General features: G+C 48.1%; 1 protein-coding gene and 1 pseudogene across 2 annotated transcripts in view; one reads left to right on the top strand and one right to left on the bottom strand.

Annotated features, from left to right (window-relative positions):
• LOC142588490 (uncharacterized) overlaps window positions 1–25,223 on the bottom strand; it is a 369,238-nt gene that overhangs the window by 14,819 nt on the left and 329,196 nt on the right. For both annotated transcript variants that reach the window (XM_075700303.1, XM_075700307.1), the window contains exons 3-11: window positions 22,915–23,145; window positions 20,441–20,650; window positions 19,625–19,738; window positions 18,671–18,887; window positions 15,800–15,979; window positions 14,325–14,469; window positions 13,370–13,633; window positions 12,546–12,830; window positions 1,161–1,259 (exon numbers count right to left, since the gene is read on the bottom strand). In XM_075700303.1, the coding sequence (XP_075556418.1) occupies window positions 1,161–1,259; window positions 12,546–12,830; window positions 13,370–13,633; window positions 14,325–14,469; window positions 15,800–15,979; window positions 18,671–18,887; window positions 19,625–19,738; window positions 20,441–20,650; window positions 22,915–23,145 (1,745 nt within the window). The remainder of the gene's footprint in view (window positions 1–1,160; window positions 1,260–12,545; window positions 12,831–13,369; window positions 13,634–14,324; window positions 14,470–15,799; window positions 15,980–18,670; window positions 18,888–19,624; window positions 19,739–20,440; window positions 20,651–22,914; window positions 23,146–25,223) is intronic.
• Window positions 21,045–21,223, top strand: LOC142567695 (U2 spliceosomal RNA; annotated as a pseudogene).

Raw genomic sequence — 25,223 nt, 5'->3', positions numbered from 1 at the left:
GCACCAAGATGTTTTCGCTCGCCGCTGCTGCCGCTCTTCACCACACCAGCGTTCGGACAGCGAGCGTCCGCAGTCATCCGCTGAGATGTGTTCTTCTTTGCCTGTGCATGTGTGACACCGTGCTTGTTAAATGAGTTGGTAAGCGAATGTTTGCTGCAACTTATACGGCCGATAATACATTCTCTACGCGCTCTAAACGCGTCCTATGCGCTTTCTGTTAATCTACAATTGTTGTATAGCGGTTATCAGAACTTGCCCAAGCCGTAGTACTGTCTTGATAAGAGCTATAAAAGTTCTTGAATAAAGACACATTCGTTCCTGCCTGGTTCCTGTGTTCGTGTCTTCCGTGGTCACGATAGAACAATTATACGGAATACCTTACATTTAATTATTCTCTTAGCACTGATGCTCTTGTAACCATAGTTCTCTTTTTCCCTTAGGATGAACTAGTAAAGCGGACTTCAAAAGCAGAAAGTCCTGATTACAGCAGTGGCATTACGCGGTGAGTGATCAACATCACGTCGTTACACGTAACAGAATTCTTAACAATTGCATGCTGGTTTTTAAGTTAATTTGTAGCCACTCCTTCACATCGGTCGCTACGACACATGACTTTGCTGTCTTCGTGCAGCCAGCGAGTGATGGGTGATGCATTTTAGCGGCATCTTTAGCAGAGTGTCAGAAGCTGGCGAAATGCTTGCGGGAATAAATGTTCTTGTCTATTTATTCTGCTCCGCTCCTATGGACGCTTGTTTCAAATAGGATTTCGATGGCTAGAGTGGAATAGAATGGCAGTAATGGTATGTATTGCCATACAAGCACTTTACTCCTTTAAGAGAGCCCCTTACACGCCACCTTACGTAACAATAAAGTTTTGTCTTATGTTACAAGGTTCTCCAGGATGTACAGTGTAGCATTGTACGTCTCATATCGCATATATGTTATCAAAAAGACTGTGTGGATCACAGCTAGCTTTTCTTTTACATGCGTAGCGCACGAGTAGCGGTTTATCCTCTTGTTTCAAGGATATATGTATAAAACGAAGATACCGGTTGAGAACATTGGTAGGGCAGGCAATAATATCGTGTTCAATGACTAGATGCATAACTACCTGCACCCACTCTTGTGACAATGTGGAGCTGTAAACAACACTACATTACCTTATATTTCTTGGGGACGTCGTAGTGCATCGCGGCGTCGATGTTGGTGTCACTCGACGGTAGGTCAGGAGTGATGTCGGCGGCATTTTTGGACTGTTCCTGAAATGCAGAGAACAATGACAAAGTGAGCCACTGAAATGAGAAATGCTTGGCAGATCTGTGCCCTCTACACTATGCTGTGACTGGCGAAAGCCTGAATAATTTTACTCAACTGAATGACGACTGGCATCGTCGTTCACAAAGTTGTCGTACCTTCAGTGCTATATCGGGTGTTTCACGTAACTTGTGCCAAGGAATTAAAAAAATTGGTTAGCCGCACCTGAATAAAACTAATCGCATATGGTTTGCCGTCATGTGGCGCTCCTTAGAGGATTTCTAACATTTTGCTTAATTAGTTCATGAACTAAGATGAATTATGCAAAATTTTTAATATTCACTTTAGGGTCAAGTGCGTTTCGTTGCGTTGAAAGAGGGGGTTCAGAAACGACGGATCCTATTTTTTGTGGCAACGTACGTGTATAGTACGTGCTGCGTGGCGATCTTTTTCAGCGTTTAAAGAAAGCCCGCGAAATATGAAATAAAACTACGTGGCTGCGCTTGTGTGCTATCGTACTGCAACGCTCTCAACCGTGCGTCGAGCCTACCGCTTATCAAGGACAACGGCGCTTCCTTTGCGTGTGCCACCGCCAAAGATGCTGACGCACTGTGAAGCCGAAGCCTAGAGCTGCGGCCGCTCACTTCGCCGCGGTCCGCGCGCACGGTTCTTTCGCACGAAGCGCGGTAGAGAGCGCTGCAATACGGTAGCACACGAGCGCAGTGACGTGGTTTTATTTCATATTTCGCGGGCTTTCGTTGAACGCCGAAAAAAATCGCCACGCGTCATCTGGAGGCAGAGAACGACATTGCTGTTCCAATCGGCATCCGAGATGGGCGGCACTGCGGCCCTGCACTTTATTGCACTGCGCTTTATTGAGGATACCCGCCGTGGTTGCTCAGTGGCTATGGTGTTAGGCTGCTGAGCACGAGGTCGCGGGATCGAATCCCGGCCACGGCGGCCGCATTTCGATGGGGGCGAAATGCGAAAACACCCGTGTACTTAGATTTAGGTGCACGTTAAAGAACCCCAGGTGGTCAAAATTTCCGGAGTCCCCCACTACGGCGTGCCTCATAATCAGAAAGTGGTTTTGGCACGTAAAACCCCATATATTATTATTATTATTTATTGAGGATAGCGCCACACGACCTCGAGATCAAGCCGATACAAACTTCGGCACGGAGAGAAGCAGGGTATGGTGGTCATGCTCCACGCACCTTGCGATGCGAAATAAAGTTAACTGTTCCGCGTGAGCGTGGCGCACAGCTACAGGAACTATGAATAGAAGGGAATGCCGCGAGGCCGTGACAGCGGCTGAATTCGATTGCTGAAAATGCCGTTAATACAAGACGCACGCAAAAACTTGTTGCTAGAAATGGTTCGCATGAAGAAGCCCAATATAATACACATTGCACACATTTCGTAAAATGCATTGCAGGGAGTATTTAAGTGGTGTTCTTGTATATGATACGGGAGCCACATATACAGGAACACTATAAGAACTCATCCATGCTATGTTTGCGTCCTCAGTCCTTCGGTACTGCTGCGTCTCGTGTGTGCGCGGGCGAATTTCAGTAATCGCCACAGGCAGAGGAGCATAGTTATCGAGGTGAAACTTTGCAAGGGACAGAGCAGACAGTGTTTAGATATTGGTAGGCAGCCTAAGAAAGTGGGCAGGGCTAAATGGTGGAAGAGGTGCAGGGAGGTCGGAAACTTTTGCTTCCTGCTACTCCGTTCAATCATTTCGAAAACAGATCGGTTGAGCCACTATGGGCGGTTAAAAATATCCAATATAAAGCACGAATAGTGAAACGCAAATAAATAAAGCACATATTTTTATTCACAGTGCTTCGTTGGCTACAATTGCCCCGCAATTAATTGCTAGTTTTGCAACAAAGATGCTAGCAGAAGCCTGCGGGCTATTTTAAACAATCCTCACAAGCAGACGAAAATATTTACCGAGGTGAAACTTTCCAGGAACCAAGTAGCCTTTGCGTATATGCTAGTTAGCTCCATGACGAGCATGTGGTGAAATTGTCAAATAAAATGGCACTCACCTAAGGTTCAAAAGGAAATAAAACATATAGTGACATTTCGAGGCCGCTACGGGTCCCTTGTTCACAATGAAGATGAGCGCAAGAGGGGCCTATTATTTATGTTAGGTGGCACACAGTGCGCATGTATATCTCGGGTAGGTTACCCCGTGTCCGGTTAATCGTGTTTCTGGTCGTTTGAATATGTAAATATTCTAAGAGTAGTCTTAGAGATAAGCGAATCTCTGTCGCGATTATACTTCCAGCATCCCAATCGATGAAGTGGTTAGTAGTCTGTGATGATCCGCCAAGGCGTTTGAACTTGCATTGACTGTCCTGACATCGTTCTGGTGCTCCTTAATCGTTCTTTCAAAATGTCCAGTTTCACCTATGCTGGATGCGTCCCAACTCTTGCACGGAATTAACCCTGGAAACACTGACATTTCTGAAGGGTCTTTCACGCGTACGAGCTTCTTTGTTTGTCGGCACGTGTGCGATTTTTGTGTCACACACGTGTGCACACGTGTGTGATTGCATTTGAGAGAGAGCTCACTCAGTCATAGCAGGCGTAATTAATTAAACTCAGACTGGTGCTCACCAAGAGTTTTGAGGCCTAAAAACATGCAATTTCTCCTTTTGCAGAAAATTTTCGCTTGCTCGGTTATACTCCCTCTGCGTTAGACACGTACGGTCCAGAAATGACGTGAAGAGGCTCAGACGGCAAAACAAAGGAATATCGAAACCTTTTAACCACGGTGAAGCGTGTCAGTCTGCATACTGTTAGGGTTGGCGTCTGACATCACGTGGCGACAGGTCATTCACCCTACCCTCTGAGCCGGAGCCCACGGGCGACCTCATCCCATTCACCCTACCCTCCGAGCCGGAGCCCACGGGCGACCTCATCCCCTTCACCTCTCATGGTCGTGGCACCGTGGGTGCTACCTCATCCCCTTCACCTCTCATGGTCGTGGCATCGTGGGTGCTACCTCATCCCCTTCGCCTTCTCTTGGCCGGACCCCACGGCGCCGGAGAGGTCATTCACCCGACCTTCTCCCCGGATTCGTCGAAAAGAGGATCGACTTCTCGTTCCCGTGCTCGGTATTGCAGGAGGAGGGGCCCTCTCTCCGTGCCTGTCACGTGTCATCGACGGAAGCAAGATCCCGCCTACACTTGTAGAGAGCCTATTTAAGGGGCTCCGAAATGTTCTTTTGAGAGACTTCATATTTGATACTTCATACTTCATGCTCTTCTTATTTTCTTTCAACTACCTTTGAATAAACAGTGCAAGTTTCGCACTAGCAAATCGTCTCGCCCCTGCTTGGTCGCCATGATCTACCGGATGCCTGCAGCCCGCCGACAACGCCACGCTACCCAATAAGTAATGTCGGTCGAGCTTCGATAAGCAGGCGTCGCTACTTCTCGGCAGCAGTACGGTACGCTACCCTGGAGTACGCAACAATACGAAGCGCAAGCGCGGGAGATTGAGGCAAGCCCAGGAGCCACCTACAAGTGGAGCGGGGTCGAGCGATGCAGAGCGGTCTCGGGTGCCGCAAGTATAGGGAGTCATTTTCGTACCCTATTGGCCAAACACCATCTGCTATGGGCCCACTACGAATGTATGGAGCGAGCACGATTGCAAAATTAGACCGTGAGACCCTCACTAGGTGTGAGATAAGTTCGGGGTGTAAGCTTTCTAATGTGTGAATAAATGAAACTTGTGCATGGCGGAGCAACTGCGAAATGCGGTTTGCTGGAATTCAAATGTCCCGCTGATCGATCCGGAGCCTAGTGCTGATATGTGCCGCTAGATGGAGCCTCAGCTGAATCCCCATTGTGTTTTGCCATAGAGCGAGCAAAAGAAAGGATCGCGGAAAATGCCCAAGGACGGAACCTTGTCATAGTAGCAGGTGGACTAAATGACGTGCTAAAGAGAAAAGCGGCAGGGCTAGTCCTGCGCTTGCCAAAGAGGGTAGACGACTTGCGCAAGATGTTCCCTCAGGTGCAGATCGTAGTATGCATGGTGCCGGAGGTGCCTGTACGTCCCAGTCACGTACAAAGAACCGTTGTGGCTGCTAATGAGGCTTTATAGACAATGAGCCGAGAGAAAGGTTTCGATGTTGTGGAAGTAAACAGGGAAGTGCGAAGGTATGGTGGTTTTCAACGAGACGGGACGCACTTCAATCACAGGCTTGGACGAGAAGTGGGCTGGCGACTTGCTGGTCGCGCGGTTGCTATTTTTGGGGGGCCCACAGCCGCTCAGGAGGCCAGTGTAGGTAGTAATGAAGAAGGTCCCCTAGGGGGAACCTCAGAATAGCATCGCCGTCAATAACAGAAAAAGAAGAAAAACAAGAAAGAGAGCTAGCCATACAATAGGCTATATAAACATGCAGGGCGCTAGAAGAAAGGAAAAGTGGGCAGAGATTGAGGAGCAGTTAAATAGAGAACAAATAGGGGCGTATGCGGTTACAGAAACGCACCTTAGAGACTCGCAAGAGCCTCTAGTGATTGAGAATTATGTTTGGGCAGGGTGCAACAGAACTGAATTGGAAAGAAAGAGAGGAGGAGTCAGAATGCTCATCCATCAGGGAGCCAAATGGAAAAGAGTAAATTCAAAATGTAAAGAACATCTTTGGTTATCATGCACAATAAGTGGAAAGAAAACTTGCCTGGGCTTAACGTATTTGTTGACCGGAAATAATTACAGAGAGAAGAATCAAGAGTTAGTGCTGACATTAAGGGTTTCGTGAATGATTCCGAAATTGTCCTATTAGGTTACATGAAAGCCCCCATACAGGTACAGGATCAAGATGGCTATACCGACAACAACGGGAAGCCAATGTTAAATCTTTGTGAGCAACCTAACCTCCTTATCCTGACTACAGGGCCCAAGAGTGGTGGGCAGACCACGTGGGAAGTGGGAAACCGGCAGTCGATCATTGGTTACTGTGTGATGATAGAAGGAATTTATTATAAGTTGAGAGAAATGGTCATTGACGAGGAAGGGCATAGCAGCATAGGGAGTCACCATAAACGCATCATTTTGAAAACGGGATATGTAGTTGGGAAAGAGAGCAAGGAGCGAAGAATGGTCAATCCAAATTTGAACGCTGAACAAAAAAGTCGTAGTTTCATCCGAAAGGCGAAGCACTGATTGCGATAGCACATTAGTAGATAGCTGTACGAAGTAAGGATAGCAGTTTTTTTCGGCTGTATAAACTTGTAAACATTCGCTTACTAACTAAATTAACAATGATATAATATGTAAGCGCGACTGAACAGGGACGTAGAAAGAAACAGACACACAGAGACAGCGCTGTATCTGTTTGTTTCTTTCTACGATCTCGTTCAGTCACGCTTACACATTCTATCATGGATTCAAACCAAATAGCCCGCCAACGTGTTTTACCTAAATTAACGAGCACGGTGTCACGTGCGCACAGGTAAAGATGAACACATCTCGCTCGATGACAGCGCTAACTGTCTGTGAAAACGCTGGAGTTAGGAATCGCGGCAGCAGCTGCGATCGAATTGACCATCGTGCATCTCTCGCTAGAGCGCGAACGAAACGTCGAAAGCATACCGCATACGAAGCTACCGGCACAACGCGCACTCTGCGAACATCGCAGAACACTGAAAATGAGGCCCGCGTGGGCGCGCACTTTGGCCACGTCGCAAATCGCCTTCAAGATACAGCATTCGCACGGCCTCCCCGTAGCAGTGCTCCCGGAGAACACCTCCCTCCCCTCCCCCCCCTCGCCTCACTCCCGTGTCTCGCGAGCAACAGGAGAGGGCGCAATTCCGGCCCGCCTTCCTGGCCCGCACATGCGAGATTGAGCCGAGTTCGCCGGCTCACCCTCGCAAAATTTCACTCGCACATACAGCATACGGCGCGCGGCGACGATTTTTGCACTTTATACGGAAACTCACGGTGACGGCGATACCGTAGGCAGAAATGCACCTGGAGTGTCCATATAACTGCCATCGCAATAATAACATAGTCACAAGAGTCGAGGAAGAAATTGGCAAATGGCCAAGCAATGAGGGGGAATATAGTGAGCTGCTAAGTTTAATTACGCAGAAATACGGAAAGAGAAGCAAAATGCTCGTTGTTGTACCATGGCAACAAAGACCGTCAAGCGAAAAATCAGAGAGGCTGAGAAAACCCTCATGGGCGGCGGCAATGGAAAAGAAACCTGCTATGAGTAATTACTTCAGAGGAAAAAACGAAATCATGAAAGAAACAATTTATGATTACTCAAACAGAAGCTCATTACTTTTCGAAACGAGATCAGGATGCTTTAGAACACTCACCTATAAAGCGGGATACAACAAGGAAGAAGAAGCATGTGCTTGCTGCGGTAAAGCTAGGGAAACGATGGAACATGTTTTATTAGAATGTCAAAATATCTGCTTAACGGCCGATTTAGGCACCTCAGCCTTCCTTGAAGCCCTTGAGTTCAGCGAGAGTATGGGGAAAGTCAACATGTCCGCAATAGAGATTAGTAAGAGGCGATTGGAAGATTGGTGGAAGAAAAGTAGGCAAACGGAGAAACAACGGAGGCGTGCAAGAACAAACTTCCCGATAGAGATTCAGAAAGTTTGGTGATGGGAATTCTTCGTGTTCTTTTCTTTTCTTTAACGTAGGTAGAACATTAGGCAATATAATAATAGCAGCTTGGTGGCGCAACCTACCGCCCCGTTACAGAGGAGACGCTCATAGCATCCATCTATTCAGCCAGCCAGCAGTCACACCACTTCACAACGTGCTACGACTGTGGATTGTTGCGACGCCTGTTTCTCGAACCTCGACCGGCGTTACAATTAGGTAGCGTGGCGTTGTCGGCAGGCTGTAGGCGTCCGATAGACCATGGTGACCAGGCAGGGACGAGACGATGTCTAGTGCGAAACTTGCATTGTTTATTCAATGGTTGGTGAAGGATATAGAAGAGAATGAATGAATTGAAAATACATTGCGGGGCCGCTTAAACAGGCCCGCTAAAATCGTAGGCGGGATCTTGCTCACGTCAACGTCACGTGACATGCACTGAGTCTGGTCGGGGATAGGCGGCTGATCCTTTCTCCTAAACAGGACCCGCGGCAACCCGCGGGTCCTATTTGGTTCGCGGAAAGGGCCTCCCCTAGAGTTGGCCAGTTCGTGAAAAGGGTTTTACCCTAGAGTCGCACACACATAAAGGGGCCTGTCATCACTGCGAGGCACCTGCCAGACCGGCAACCACTCGAGACAACCATAGTAAATTAGAGATCCATCCTCCGTTTCGATTAGGCATGGTCTTTGAGCATCCTTTTTGCCCAGGGTGTTACACGCCAATTGTAACAGCATGGAGTTTGGGTGCGCGCTTTCAACCTGAAGTGGGACGTCACGCGTGAACTACTCGTCTTGCATCCTTTTAAATGCGTAAGCATTTTTATGCCAGGCCAACGAGGAAACCAGTCCGTCTGTCTGCCCATCCGTCCGTTCATGCGTGACGTAAGATGATCGCTTTCAAGACAGGGCCCGCAGCAGCGAGCGAATTGACCTTCGTGCTGCCTCTCGCTTCAACGCTAACTAAGCGCCGAGAAAACAGCGCACACGAAGCTATCATCATTCGGTGCACTCTGTACCTATCGCAGATCGCTTTCACGATAGGGTACGTACATGCGCTCCATACGCCACCGCCGTCGGAGTACGGTTGATCCCGGTTGATAATGGTTCGACGTGGGGATAAGGCGCTAAGAGCGATAACGGCGTTTAATGATCGGAACGTCTACAGTGCACCTGGCACCGCTACCTACTGTAGTTTGCTTGCATTATCAATTAAACTTGCGCCGCCGTCTGCAGCAGTTCGTGTCGCCGCAGCGCTGTCGTTTATACTGGTAGGATCGAGTGTAAAAACAATGATAATGACACCCGGCTAAGTGGAGTTAAGCAAGTGGTACATGTTTCATGTTTTTTCGTGTTTTATAGCCGCTTAGGTTTATTTTTTATGTCTGTGGGATAGCCCGCTGTTCCCTGATTTACACGACTTAACAACTTGAGTGAAAGAAAGACAGAAAAGACACGAGTCTTCATCGCACTTTCGCATGCACTAAGCCAGGTGCAGCATATCTAAAGTTGGACACTCAAGTCTGTCGCCTTAAGTAACTTTAGAAAAGCTGGAATGGCTTTATGGGCTGATGAGTTGTTAGGTTAGGCCAGGCTTCCAAGACCTTTGCTTATGCAAGTGGCCTATCGTCCAACCTATTCAAGGCATACTGGAGAGCCTGGCGTTGTTTATCGAAGCGAGAACAGTGGCACAGAAGATGATTGATGGTCTCTTCAGACTTGTATTTAGTATTTAGTGCACATGGGTGTGTCCGCCATTCCAATGCGATAGTTGTAGCAGTTAGTGAAGGCTTTTCCTTCCCATCGCCTACACATCAGTGTTACGTCACGTCGTGAGAAGTCTGTTGGTAATTGCAGCTTCAGCGATGGGTCGAGGCTGTATAATCGACGGTTAGCGTTATGCGGAGTATACCAGTAACTCAACGTCATGGTACGCGCGAGACTGCGAAGTTCTCTTGCAGTGCCTACTCTCGATAACGGTATAAGCAGTGTCGGTGCTCCGCAGCCTGTGAACGTCGGGCAGCGTCATCGGCGAGGTGATTTCTAACAATGCCACAATCTTCCAGCAGCCACTGAGAGATTATATCATGTCCTCGCTCAGAAGTGCAATGACAAATTTCGTCGATATGGGACACCAGTTGGACGTGATTGCCACGTCGTAAACCTCGAAAGCTTTGGAGGGCTGCTTTCGAATCACAAAGTATTGCCCATTTGCTAGGCGGTCCTTTTTCAATGTATTCCACAGCAGCGCGAAGAGTGGTGAGTTCGGAACCTGTGTATGTCGTGACGTGTGAAGTCTTAAACTTGATGACGACCGATCGAGATGATATAACAATAGCGCCCGTCGAACTTTCCGAGACCAAACCGTCCGTGTAAACATGGATTCGGCTAGCGTGCGAACTATGTAAAATCTCCAATGTGATCTGCTTGAGAGCCGCGGAGGTCAGGCTAGCCTTCTTCGCACTTCCTGGAACAGAAAGGTACACAGGAGGCTTTTTAAGGCACCACAGAGGAGATGGTGTTCTTGTTGCAGGCGACTATCTCAATGAGAAAGAGTGCTAGTTAGCTGAAATTGATCTGGAAAACGCTCCCGTGGGTCTTTTCTCCGACAAGCGAGCGAGATGGTGATCAGAAACTCTGGATATAAGGCGAGCATGTTGGTGCCAAGAACACGTGCACTCGCCAAGAATAAAAGAAAAATAATTTTTCTTTTATTCTTGGCGAGCGCAAGTTTTCTTGGCAGCAATATGTTTCCTCGCCAGACGAGTTTTCGTCGAACAATTGACTATGACTAAGGCGAACATGCTACCGGAGTACGTTGACAGCTATATGAGCCGTTAACGGTTGGTCTCTCGTGATGGCAATTGTTGCTACGGTTGAAGCACATCAAGGTAGCCCTGAGTTGTTCGAAGAACTTGGCCTTGAATCCTTTCTAGGACATGGGTGTTAGTTTTGTTGGCATTAGACAGCACTCATGCGCTATATCGCAAGTATCCTAGCAAGTTCGTTCTATATAGTTGAAACATAGATGCCACGGGAGTGCCCCACGTTTTACCTGCGAGCAACTTCAGAATATGGGCGATAGAGGCAAGCCTCTTCTTCAAGTATGAGATCTGGGGCTCCATGAAAGGTCTCTGTCGATAATAATGCCTACTAATCGGTGAGATTCTGCGTATGAAGTGGTTTGGTGGTCAATAGAAATGCGGCACCAGGTGATGGGCACTAAGGTGCACTTCTCGGTCGAAATGCTGAGGCCTTGAGCACGCAGGTACAATGATTTTAAGGTCACTGCTTTTTGGACCTGTGTACGCACTTGGAGACGTGTAACTGCCAAGGCTCAGATGTATATGTCGCCAGCATATACGGAAAGGTTGGCTGTATGTGGTAGAACCTCGGCAAGTCCAATGATGGAAAGGTTGACCAAAGTGGGGCTGAGAACCCCGCCCTGCGGCCGGGACGCCACGGCAAGTGTAATGGTCAGCGATTCGGCCATCAGCACTTTGCACAAAGAAGGATCTCACGAATAGATAGCTCCGAATCCACCGAAACATTTGTCCACCAATTCCATTTTTGGGCATCAAGATTAACTTCATGCGTTACATTATCATAGGCGCCTTTCACTTCGAGGAAAAGCGCAACCAATATACATTTGGGGTGTTTTATATAGGTACCATCCTGAATCCGTATTCACACAAGAAAGTTCTTACTCTAATATTTTTAATTAGAGCATTTGCCAGCCGATTGTTGTGTTGGAAGGAAGGAAGGAAGGAAGGAAGGAAGGAAGGAAGGAAGGAAGGAAGGAAGGAATAGCACATATTATTAACGAATGCAGCCAGACAATTGCAAAGATCGCTTACGAAGTAAAAGCTTTGTGTGAAGCGGCGGGCATTTGATGCATCCTCTAGACAGCCATGCTTGGCATGATTGACTCTTCTGCCGTGTAGACTTAAAAGGTATAGTAAACCATACCCTGGGCGAACCTTTGAAAATACCCAACGTCGAATTACAGAGTTATATTGGGAACTGAACAACATAAAGCATCCCATTAGAATTTGAAATCAAAAAGATTTGCACGATTGTGCGATTGGATCGTATCCCGGCCACGGCGGCCGCATTTCGATGGGGGCGAAATGCGAAAACACCCGTGTGCTTAGATTTAGGTGCACGTTAAAGAACCCCAGGTGGTCAAAATTTCCGGAGTCCTCCACTACGGCGTGCCTCATAATCAGAAAGTGGTTTTGGCACGTAAAACCCCAAATATTATTATTATTGTGCGATTTTCAACGGTTTCATAACATAACGAATACAAAAAATTAATATTATTCCCAACCATTTAAATCCAGCTGGAGCTGCTGTTGGCAGCATTTGACGATTTCGTAGAAGGAAATATGGCTAATTAGTGTTCCTTCTTCTGTTAGCATATGATTTTTAACAGAAACTGTATTACAGTTCCATCTGGGCAGCATATCGTATGTTACAACTTTAGATTTTGGAGTTCCGTTTCTAAAATTAACTTTTAACCGACAAACGCCTGCACTGGAGGCAATATCGCACAGATAAACAATACTACAAAAATTTATGCCCGGGAATTCTGCAAATTTGAAATTTCAAAAATCGAACTGTGCGGTTGTCCAGTAAGCAGACTACATTCTTACCTTCAGGTAGAGATTAGCCAATGCTGCTCGTGGGACGTCGTAGTTCGGGTACTGCAGTCGTACGTTGCACGTGCAGGGAGGCCTCGGCTGCGGCGTGGAACGTTTGGGCGACGCAAGCGGGGAGTCGCTGGAACCGGAGCGCGCCAGAGGGGTTTCGGGACACGGCTGTGTGCCACGGGCACTGCAGATGCAAGGCGCCGCACCGAAGCCATGGACCCCCGGCAACATAGAGTCCACCACGGGAGATGGCGTCGCTCCGGAGGACGGACGGACGCCCGGATAGTTCTGTGAGATAAGTCGACTAAGCCTCAAGAATGTTTCAGCATACGGCACTGGACCATGGAAACATGCCCAGCAAGTACCTTTATCAGGCTGTAACTCGCATTGACTTGTTAACTTCTTATACTGCGTGTTAGACAGCAAGCGGGAAAGTTTGAGCCAAGGAGCGTCAACAAGTGAGACAGCAGCATTTCGTTTTACTAGAAAACCTTGCTCGTTACGGTAACCCTTCACTCGTCATAACTACGCCGTATCGCGTCGATGCGAGCACTGAGGAACTGAAATCGTTGAACACATACATGTACAGCGTTAGGGACTTATGACATGACGGAAGCCATAGTGAATTTATTCTGACCACCTGGATTCGTTACCATGCACAGGACTATATTAACATGGGAAGTTTTGCATTGCGCGCCCATCAAAGTAGGGTTGAATATCAAATCTGCGACCGAAGAAGTGGTCTTATGACGAGACGGCCAGTTGGGGTTAGCGAGAACGCTCCAGAGTTTGCGGCCGCTGTCAAGAAAAATCAAGTCCCAACTTACTCTGAACAGTTCGGCGTCCGTGTGGATGACGCTTCGAGGCTGGTCGTACAGAGACTCCAGGAAGCTCCGTGGCACGTTGTACTCGGACGAGCTAGTGCTGGCGCCGCTGGTGCTGGCACTGCTTGTGCCACTGCTCTGGGAGCAGAGCGACGCGCGGTCTGAGGGTTTGCCACCGCGGCCGCCGTTCGCTTGAGGCGCCACTCCACTGGCTGGTCGGCTTCCGGAGTCTGCGACGCTTGGCGACCTTCCGTGCACGCCGGTCGTCTGGCGGAAGAGCCAGGGTTTGCGCGACGCTTTTCTTGACTGCCTCAACTCTTTCATATCTCTTTTGTTCACTTTACTGAAATTATATTGAGCCCCCCCCCCCCTCAACACCAGTTCCTCTTCTCCTTTCTTTTTAATCTTTGTTCTTTCCGATTTATTTATTTCCTTGCCTTACCGAAATTATGCCAAGTGTTGTTCAAGCTTAATTTTGTCCCGGAATGTTTTGCTGGCGCAGGCGAGGTAGCTACATATTTCTCGTTAATTTACTTTTTTCTGCCTGCGATTAACAGGACTCTAACGAAAGGGGCGCGTGTTACTGCAGGTAACTAACTGTCATTGAGAAAAAGTTTGGTGTATCATGCTTGATCTCAAGGTGGTTGCAACGCGAATTCTTTGTGAACGTTTAGGCCCTGTGAAATGCTTCCTGACTTGGGCGCCTCGGGGCACATGCACGAAACTCTCCTCTCGTAAACATTGTACGCCGTTTCCGGGCCGCCTTGGATAACATTATGAAAGCGATCTTGAGTGACTGGCGCCTGGTCTTAGGAACCACTCTATATAGCGTACGATCCGTTTCGTGAACATGACTCAGTTTTTTTTTGCTATACACGAAGGTTACAAGATATCCTAAAACGAAACATGCAGCACCGGCATTCACACAGCCTACATGAGCGACCGCTACAATGCATACCCATGCCTGCTGTTGGTGCGTCTTGAGGTCCGCTGTCCATTGCGGGGCGAACCATCGGCTGCCGTCCGGAGATCTGCCACTCTGGCTGGGAAAGCTACAACGGGCGCAGTAGTGACGCCCGCATTTTCCGCAGTGGGTGTATGTCCTGCAGGAAAAGCCACGCTTATAAAGACTCACATGTAGTACATGTGATATTGTGTTTCCTTACTTCGTTATGGGCTTACGTCTAGATGGCCTAGTAATTTCATTATTTTTGTTATTTTTCTTGGCGAATATTTTCGAATAGCTGGCAGTTTAAGTGGTCAAACTTCCCATGTTTTACAGCTAGTAAAGAAGACGTCACACCTGAACACACGTGAATAAGATCACAGGTCTCAGTATCTATCATTTATCGCCACAAGCAACACGGTGTGCTTTTACGTTTCACACAGATACGGCAGCGCGCGTCTGACGTGAAGATTTGGACGCATTGTTGACAAAACAGGAAAAGGGCGGGAATAAGGCAGAGTTGTAGGAGCAACACAGATACATCAGGCGAAAACAAAATAGCACAGCAAGCAGGGTATGCAGCTATAGCCTGCAAAGTTATAATAATAATATTAGGGGTTTTACGTGCCAAAACCACTTTCTGATTATGAGGCACGCCGTAGTGGAGGACTCCGGAAATTTTGACCACCTGGGCTTCTTTAACGTGCACCTAATCTAAGCACACGGGTGTTTTCGCATTTCGCCCCCATCGAAATGCGGCCGCCGTGGCCGGGATTCGATCCCGCGACCTCGTGCTCAGCAGCCCAACACCATAGCCACTGAGCAACCACGGCGAGTCTGCAAAGTTATAGCCGGTAGCCTTTCACGATTTCCCAGAGCAAAATATTGTTTATTCTCGACATGTGTCAAATGTCATGGCAATACCGATAACCTGGGAAGAGTGAACAAATAAAGCTGCGGCAATATGACCGTGTGTTCCTGAGAATATCTTTCTCTAGGCATCGCAATACTCGGGAACAGAAAGAGTCAAGCGCTAACAACACGCACGCTCGATGCAAAGTTTTGTAAGTGCGAACAACCTGCCATAAAACCGGTTGTGAGCGGTTCCTTAGTGATTTCAAAGCGTAAACATAGCATGGAGCGCACGAACACGCAGATGTGGCATTTTCCAGCGGGCTGTAGACAATTCCAGATAAAAGTCCTGGGCGGCACTATGAGTGTGGGGCTGTTAATGTGCAAACAATCCTGTTGCACTAATGAACCTACGCTGTTGGGCAAACTCACAAAGGGTGCGGCCTCAAGCGTACGCGACGCTCTGCGAGCACTCCTACTTTGTGTTGTAGTGCGTAATCACGATAAAATATTCACATTAACAGCCAAGAGGTTTCAACATTTTGGTGCCCGTCGACCGTGGGAATGGCCTGAAGGAACGCGCAGGCCTTGGGTCAACGTGGAGAACGCAGCGAGCAACGATTATGACTTCTTACCATACTGCGGGAGCGCTGCCAGAGACAGGCATAGGGCTGCTGACTTGGTTGTCAGAGGTCTCTTTCGTACCCAAGGGTTCTTGAATGTCGCTGATGGTCAGTGACACTGTGTCTGCGCTCTCAGCGTCACTGGAAGATACGCTGGGTGCGGGGCCGCTTTGTGACACGCACGAAGGCCACCTGCGGTACGCACAGACAAGCGATTAGTTCTCCGTTTGAGCAGCATACTGAGTAATTTCACTTCCTTTTCACCTTCAAGCATTGCCCTCTCGTGTTTACAGTGCAAGGCGACATACTTTTGCATGGTGCGTACATATTTGCAATCACGGGAAGCGGACATGCGTGAACCTACAAGGCATAGAATTCACGAAGGTTTCCGTTTGTATGTGGCGTTTGCTAATGGCCGGCATTTCGATGGGGGTGAAATACGAAAACGTCCGTGCACCATGCATTGTGTGCGGTTTAAAGAACCCCAGGTGAGCAAAATTTATCCGGAGTCACTCACTACGGATAGGGTCATAATCGTATCTTGGGTTTGACACGTAAGACCCCAGAATATAATTTTTACGGCGAAGCTGTATATTGCAAGCCGATTCCTCTATCCGCCCGTCCGTCTGTCACCTGTACGCCGAAAACTATACCGGCGCAACCGCATACGCATGCGCAAAAAAAAAAGAGAAAGAGAGGCGCGCAATTCGCTGCGCCAGTAGTGACGTCGTTCCTCTCCGTCGCAGCCGAGCGCGCGCGTAAAAGTTTCTCTCCGGCTCCGAAATGGGTAGGCCACGCGTCATGCGCACTCCTGAGGAGCAAGCAGCTTTCGATCAGCAACACCGCGAGCAGAACCGGGAACGAGCTCTTCTACGCCGTGCCGATGCTGCAGCCCTGGCACAAGAACAGGTTCGTGCAGCCGAGCGCAAGAAGCAACTGCGTACTGAGGATCCGGCAGCCTACCAAGCCCTCGTTTAATGAAACGTCGGGATTAACCCAGTGATAAACACCGGGGCCGCACGTTTCAGCTTCGCTGGTTGACCATCTGTACGGAGTGCTTGGGCGGCGATATTTTAATTGACCGGCCACCTTCATTATGACAATAGACTTACATCATGATTGGATGACACCTGCTTCTACGAACAGTTCTAGCGTAAAAATCTTTTTCTGAATACGGATCAAGGACCTAGCCAAATCTTCAGGTTGATATAAAAACATGTGTGGTTAATATGCGTGAAATTTGCTAAGACAGTAAATAGTACAGAGAAAGAAAAGCCCTGTAGTCACACACAAAAAGCTATACTTGCTCTAGAACTGACCGTAAGAATGTGATGCCAGCCAGCCATGATGACGGACATGTTATTGGCGAATGCGGTTGGTCAATGGAAAACAACACTTACGAACGAAAAACAGTGTGTAGTTTCTTTTTAAATTTGGAAGTGCGAGAGTCCGCAAAAAATACGCATTCCTCTTCTCCGAAGTTCGCCGCGTTGTCTTATCAGCGCTTTTTCATGCAACGTCGCTGTCTCTCCGATCACCACTGTGCGTGCTTGGGCGTGCAGCACCGATTCAGTTTTGACGGCAGTGTGAAAAGCATTGGCTGCCCCACTTTTCGGCACCAAAAAGAATAAGGCAGCGTCATTCGCTTTCTGGTCTAAATGCGAGCCTGGCGCCGAACACAACGGCAGGCGAATAGCTGACAACACATAGAAGGATACATTAAATAAACTACGGTGTGTCTCCCTTTCTCTTCATCTTTGGCGCTGTCCTGGTGGGATCGCGATGAGAGCAGCAGCGAAGCTGTTTGAGAGAAGACAATGCCGATCAGTCCTGCAACAGTCCTTTGGCACGGATGCTTTCGTCATGGCCGACAAATAAAGGCGTGTAATTTTTAACTGTTCAGTGTAATCTAAAAAGTTCTTCGAGAAAGAGGGCACTTTACAGGCTCCAAGGCTCGCCTCGGACAACGTAATACGAACCACTGTGCGCTGTTCTTCAGTGCAGCCAAGTGGAGCAGCCATTACTTATCCCAACGTTAGACCCAACTGAACTGATGAAGCATGTCCAGATTTGGACAGCACTGAATGGAGATATAGCGAATCGTCTGTAAAGCAAGGATAACAGAATAAGACGAGCAGAATTTTCCTATATAGTGAACAAAAAGCGAATAAGTTTTGATGCGCCCTTGTAATATTATTCGGTAAGAAGTGCCAGGGGTAAAGCATGACCTGCCCCTTCCCTGCGTTGAAGGTTGCATAACAAGAAGCAGGCGGAAATGGCATGAAACTACCCCCCCCCCCGCTCCCCGTCCCCCGTCCTGCACCCAACACACACATTTTTGTTGACCTCTATCGTTGCTTACCGTGTTCTCTTTTTTAATGTTAGTGTATAAATTAATATGACATTAATTGAAGCAGTGCCATTCTCCCTACCGCGAAATTATTATTATTATTATTATTATTATTATTATTAATATTATTCATATTATTATTATTATTATTATTATTATTAATCTCTCCCATAGGCGTTTTCTGCCATTTTTCCAACGGTCCCAGGCAGGCACGTACGTCCCTGATTGCCTGTTGAGTGGGCATGAGGGCCACTTATTTATAAAGATTGCTCGGTCGTTGCATTTCTGCAAAATAAGCAAATTCGGGAAGAGGGAACCTAGCATGAAACCTTCCTGCCAGCAGGCTCGCTCTTTTTCCCATAGTTTATTTTCATTCCGTTTGATGCGCGGGATGTTGAGTGATCGAGTCTCTAGATAAGAGTGTGCGAGACGATCAACGAGAGAGAATGAAGAAAACTAAATAAAATAAAATCGGGGCACGAAAAGCGAGCGCGGCAGAGGAGGAAAGAAGCGTGCTCGAATGAGCAACGCACCTGTAGTGGACCTTGCAGAAAGTCCTCGAGCGGAAGAAGTCATCGGGCGTGGGTGCGTCGCCGGCGAAGCGCACTATCTCGAAGCAGGCATCGCAGGAGCCCACGTCCGAGCAGCCCGAGCTCAGCAGCGGCCTGCGGGACTCGCTGCTGCTACACTGGCTCGACTCCTGGGCCCGAGAACGGGGCTGCAGCGACATCCGCGACGGCGTCTCCATGGCTGCACGACAAGGCCAGCTCGCTCAGTGTACCTCGCTCGGAAGCGCAGCGTGGAGAGAAATCAATTTCACTGATGCAACGCAAGACGAGCGCTCGCCCCGAGCTTGTGCCGCAGCTTGAAGGAGTCCAGAAAGCGGAAGCAAAGCAGAAAGGGGGCACACACGCCTGCAGATAGTGCTTAAACTTCCTAGCAATTTTCTATACGACGGCATTGGTTGCCGGTGTTTCTAACGCACGCTGGAGATCGTAGATCGTACGTTTAGAAAAAGAAAAAAGGTTCTCGGGGGTTCGAGAGGCAGACGGCTGCCAAATAACGCTTTTGCCTCATGACGGCCAGTATTGCAGATTACATATTAATTTATACTTCCAGGTGCAAAGCTCTATAGGTTCGTCCTTTGAAAAAAAAAATGGTCGTAGTTGTTTGGCAACATGTTTAAAAAGCAAGACTATTTATTTATTTGTTTGTCTGTTTGTTCGTTTGTCGCCAGGATCACAACGAGACCTTGGGGAAAGTTTGCGCGAACTTGCTTTCAGGCGCCTGCGACAAGTTTGTACACCTAGTAGTTCTCGTTTCTAAGTCTCGTCGTGCCGTAGCAACAACGGGAAGTTATTTGACGCTTGCTCTTGCGCAGACATTGCATCTAAGTCACGAGCTGCGTCGAAAGGAACAGAAACGGGCGTCGCTGCCTCCGGCAGGGAGTCGCCGGAAGCAGCAGCAGCGAAGAACAGCAGGCCGACCTGAAGCCTTGCAGGGGAGCTTCCTGCGCGCGGCCAGCTTCCCCCGGGACGCCGCTTCGAAGGCCTCGGCCAGTTCCTCAGCCTGGTTGGTGTGGAGCACGTGGAGCCCTTCGCCTGCGCAACACGTCGGTGAGTCGCGACACGACCCGGCGCTGCTCGTAAGTAACTACGGCAATCGCAAATAAAGCCAGTCGGTGAATGCAAGGCGCTCCCGAGCATGAACAAACAGAACTGTGGTCACCATGCGATTCGCACCATCACCCTCCGCATCCAGTACGGCCACAGCGTAACTTGGTTTAAACTCAGGATGTGTTATGCAACGATCACGTGAGATCGATAGCGCGTTTGAACAACGGACGACTACACAGGACACTGTTCATGCGCACTGCATAACAAACGTAATCGTGCCCAAAAAAACTAGCCCGTCCGCGCATGCCGTTTTTCATTCTAATGCCGTGAAAGCAGATGATCCGACTGGAATGGTTGTCTTTGAGAAGGCGGCTTTTGTCGAATCACATTAGAGAAGCTAAGCAAGCCACCTGCAAAAACTTCGGGGAATAACTCATGTTTGATTAGGTTACCAGTAATTTACGATAATTTTATGAGGTATTCCAGGATGTAGCTCCAGACCGGTGCCAACGTTTCGACAGGTGAACTTGCTTTCATGCACTTCATATTCACAAAGAGCCCGAACCAGCCTCCGTCATTTAACTTTCTTCATTTACATTACAGCAACGTGTTTGTCAAGCAAGCGGCCTACTTCTATAGGAGGACATCATGCGTAGTCTTTCGCGCAGGAAATGAAGGCCAGCGCACCCTTGCCGCATTTGGAACCTCCCTCGAAGCAGAATTTCCCGTCGACCAGTCCGAATCGACGCAGTTCTTTCAGGGGCCAGCTGCCCAAAAGGCGAGGCGGTACTCCCGACGTCATGCAGAACAGGTGGTCTTGCAAGTGTAGTCGCGCCGGGCCGCTCGCCAGCTTCGCGCGGCCCGGCGCGTGCCAAATCTGCACCAGAAACTGTTGCACTGCGTGAAAAGGTGATAAAAAAAATTCAGAGCCCTTCCACTCCGTGAAGAAGGATGACCAGCGAAGCTCTGCTGTGTGATAACTACATTGACTGAATAAAAACACATACACATTACTTCGTTGTTGTTCTCGTCTTTTATTTCTCTTCGTCACCATGGTGACCATTGCTTTGTGGTCACTGCGACATACTGCAGTCGGTTGCACTTGCACACTAGCCACGCTCTTGCCGAATGTCAGATCCGATACAAAACCGGTGGTCGGCACATTCACTTCCAGCGTAACCCCTCACTCCAAACCTTTCCAACACGAAGGAGATTAACCATTTTCCATCGCTGCACCGAAACTTCACCAAAAAATTAGTTTTGACAAAGAGAGGGCGGTGTGAACGTAGACATAGCCGACGCGGGCCAAAGTGTAGTATCTGTTCTTATCAGCTTAATATCTGATAGGGGTTGCATTTGGACCTAAGATCTTAAACTTATTTTGCGATTTGGCGGCGGGCTTAAAGCCTGTTTCACCTCCTCCGCGGGTCGGCCTGGTACTGCAATATTTTCGGTATCGGCCCACATATGGGAAGAAATTCTCCACCTTCCCGGCTCGATGGACGCACGCAATTTTTTCCAGAACCTAGCCATTTACAGCTTCGATGTAACGGTCAATGACAGCGTCTTGGATTCAGATAGGCCGAACTAGCTGCGTTTACCCTACCGCCACACTCTATTATGTCTTTATTTATTTTTTGCTTCATCCCATATGACGTGGATAACGAGAGATAGGCGCGCCGTGGGGATTCGTTGAAAAGGAACAGGCATAAGAAAATTAAGCTTAATTTCATCATTGGAACTCTGGAAAGTGAAAACAATGAGAGCGATTAGATTATGTTATCAAGAGACAGAAACATACTAGGTGATCATTTTTAAGTCTTATGGAATTTTTGAAAGTCGCCTGTGGCAGATAGCGTAATCCTTGTCCTTGAGCTGGATTATTCGAAGACATTACGAGCACGAGAAATCGAAACACATATTTAATTAATTAGCAGAGAGTAACTAATTGTCTTCCTAATTAATTTACGGCACATATTGCAATTTACGAATTCTAGCCGGTGAACTTGCAAGACGTATCCACTTGAAATGAATTTTCAGAATGACACCAGTTTGGAGAAATTATTTCATAAAGTGTGGAACGAAATACATGTGCGTTCCAATTACTTTTGTGCTTCAATGCATAACAGAGCGTTTTGTTAAAAAAGTAAGTGGAACAACACTGCATCCTTACGGCAAGTTTGATGCGCACATCTCCAAACTGGCGTCATTCTGGTAATTCATTCCAAGTGGATACGCCTTGCAAATTCAGCGAGTGCAATTCGTAGATTGCAATATGTGCCGCAAATAATTAATTCACAAGATTATTAGTGAATTTTTGTTAATTATTTGAATATGAGTTTCAATTTCTCGTGCAAGTATAATGTCCGCCTCTCAAGTACTAGAATTATGTTATCAGCAACAGCCCATTTTTAAAAATTCCACAAGACTGAAAAATGATCACCCTGTATATTGGAATATTACCATAGCAGTCAACGACTATGTCGAATGAGGAATGCAGAGAGTCTAAGCAGTGCATAAACACGTTCACACAGTCCGCTATATAGAACACGTAGCGCCTAAAATTCGCCAGTGTAGTGCACACAATGAGAGTAAGGTGCCGTACACCTCCTCCTACAATTGTTTAATCTCGTCACTAACGAAGCAAAATATAAGTGGCAGTTACGTTCCCCGCCTGCTTTCTCTCGACAAAACCATGGGACCTAGGTCAACAAGTGCACCAAACGCGCCATAAGGTGCTCTTTAGAGCAGAAGATCTCGGAAGGACATATCAGGAGTGGTCTATATATAAATGTCATTGCTATTTATGCACGTTATGCTGTGCAAGTCCGACGTGTACTATAACAATCCGTTGGGTCGAAGGTGCGAGCGTAACATTTAAATAAAATGGGATTTGTTTCAACGCAGTAACTGCAGCGTGAAGGCCATATCGACGCACGTATACTTGCACATTGCTGTGTACTGTATACCTCAAGGAAATGAAGCTACTGACATCGTCCCTGATGTGAACATCTCCGGCGTAAACGTCTAAACAGATCAGAGGAAAGACACTTCAAACGCATCAATAAACTGAAACTGAACTGAACTGAAAGCGAGCAACTGGCCCAGCATGGCACGTCATGCAGCGAATGGACTATGGTTGCGAAGCAGCTTTCGCTTACCTTCTGCAACATTGGCGCGTATCTTGACCTGCCACTGGATAAGTAGCTCCCTGGAATCGAAGGCCAGCGACAGCACAAGGTCGGGGCAGATGAGCGCCATTGTGTGGCTCTCTTTGTCGAGCGTGAATCCGGACTCGAGGCCCAGACAGCCCGCCAGCGACAGCGACGCCTTGGTCGGGCCCTGCTTGCAGCGCTCCTTGCTGTCGCGGTACAGCTGCACGTGGATGCAATCTGCGAGCAGCCAAGAAACGCGGCGTGTCTGGAGCAGCGTCCACAGAAGCGTGCGCATAGCTAAGGTAATGGGCGCGAACGGCACTTCCTGCAACTCCGTACGCGTTGCTTCAATAAACAACGCCAGTAAAACAACGCTGCTTGCACTGGAATTGAACAGAAGAGAAACACTGTGAAACTGAGAGCGGATATAGTGCAATCGAATAAATCAGGACAAACCAACACGCATCACGGTAGACGCCCATTGTTACGAGAGGTGGGACGAAACAGTGACGATGACGACGAGAGAGAGAAAACAATAGCAAAGAAAACGCGTCTGTTACTCGCTAATGTTTTATCACCAATTATGGCAACGCGGTAGCTGCGCTACAACACAATGCGATCACTGTGAATGACTGCTAACGGGTTGCACTGAGGCACGCACTTCCACAGAAGCCGCCCGAAAGTAAAGTCTTCCGCGTCTGCGTGTAAAATCAAGGCTCCCGAGTCTCTAGTCACTCCAAGTCAAGATAATCTTACGCCAATTCCTCTATACGCACGTCGCGAGTGCGAGCACTCTGTTGTCACCTGGCGCATGAAATATGTTTGGAAAAACTTGAGGCGTCCGATGAGGGGCAACGGTGCCTTCTGCGGGGGGTGCAGTTGCGCGGCGCCGGCACCGCGTGCTGCGCACCCCGGTGCGGCTCGTTAAACATTCAAGCGCAATTAGGGGCTCCTCGCGCTGGTGAATCAAGACCGCGCATTTTAATCTAGACCGGTGCTCCTTTGTCGCCTTCTTGCTCGGCCAGAATTCATTATGAAGTTATGCTCGTTAAATTAACAACCGAGCGGCGTCGCTGGAAGCACGACGCTGTCGGCGGAGGCGTATCCCCGACTCAACAAATGCTGGGAGGCTCCGCTCGCGAGAGGCCAGGCGGCGCAAGCGGCGCAACAACAGGTTTCTCAACGCAGTGGTTTTTACCTTGCTTGGTTCATGCTATTTCTTCGTTCTCTTTTTAATGCTCACGCTACATTGTCTGCAGTGGCTGCTTCCAGGAACGCTGCAGTTTTTTAGAAAGGACAAGTAAAGCAAGACAAAAGCGACTAGGATCAAGGGACAGAGGACGGACCAGCTCATTAAACGAATGCTGCTGCACAACGAGAGTGGGCGACGCAAGAAAGCTGGTTGTTCATTAATAATCTCCTTCCTAGATTACACGAGGAAAAAAAATTGTTGAAGAGGGTGGGATAAACGTCACAGTAGCTTATCCTATTGAAAACAAACGAATTCGTAGCCATGCCAGTTGAAGTATGTCCAGCTTGGGGGCACTAAATGCGAAATTTACGACGGTGTGCATCACTTGCACTCCCTCGCGAAAGATATTCAGAGGAAACGCCCCTCGCTCAATCGCGTCACATTTATAATATATAACGAAATTGATCGCACCTCGCTCAGAATGTATGAAACCTTGACGATAGGAACCTGCGCTATACGCTTTCTCCAGATGACTCCTAACCAAAGCATATAACTCATATCCGATGTATGCACACGGTCATTTTACGAGGGAGAGAGAGAGAGAGAGAGAGAGAGAGAGAGAGAGAGAGAGAGATGTTGAAAGGAAGGGAGGTTAACCGGATGAGATTCTGGTTTGCTACCCTGCACTAGTGGAAGGGTAAGGGGAAATGAAAGACGGAAAAAACAGGCGGAGAGAAAAAGCAAACTAACGGGAAAAAATGTAGCGAAGCTCGTAGACGTCCATGAGAATTTCAGTCCCTCCAACAGGCCACTCGCATAAACTTTTGGCGCTGATAGCAAGTTCCTTCGTTGTAATGTAGTCACAAGGATCAACAGCAACCTAATTTATTATGCTATGATCACACAATAGTCAATGGCGCGTTAACTCTACCATATACTGCCAAGCAACAACCAGATGGGCAAGATTGAATTGCAACACAGTGAAGACCGCATGCGTTCGCATATGTCTAGGCGTAAAGACTTCCATTTAGTTCAACACGCAGTGAAAAATTAGAAGATAATAGCTTTATTGACCCACCTAGAGCTTCCGACATCTAAATGTGATCATCGCCTTATGCACGAA

Source organism: Dermacentor variabilis, chromosome 1, assembly GCF_050947875.1.
Source record: "Dermacentor variabilis isolate Ectoservices chromosome 1, ASM5094787v1, whole genome shotgun sequence".
Taxonomy (NCBI): Eukaryota; Metazoa; Arthropoda; class Arachnida; order Ixodida; family Ixodidae; genus Dermacentor; species Dermacentor variabilis.
This window is presented reverse-complemented; position numbering and strand designations above follow the sequence as displayed.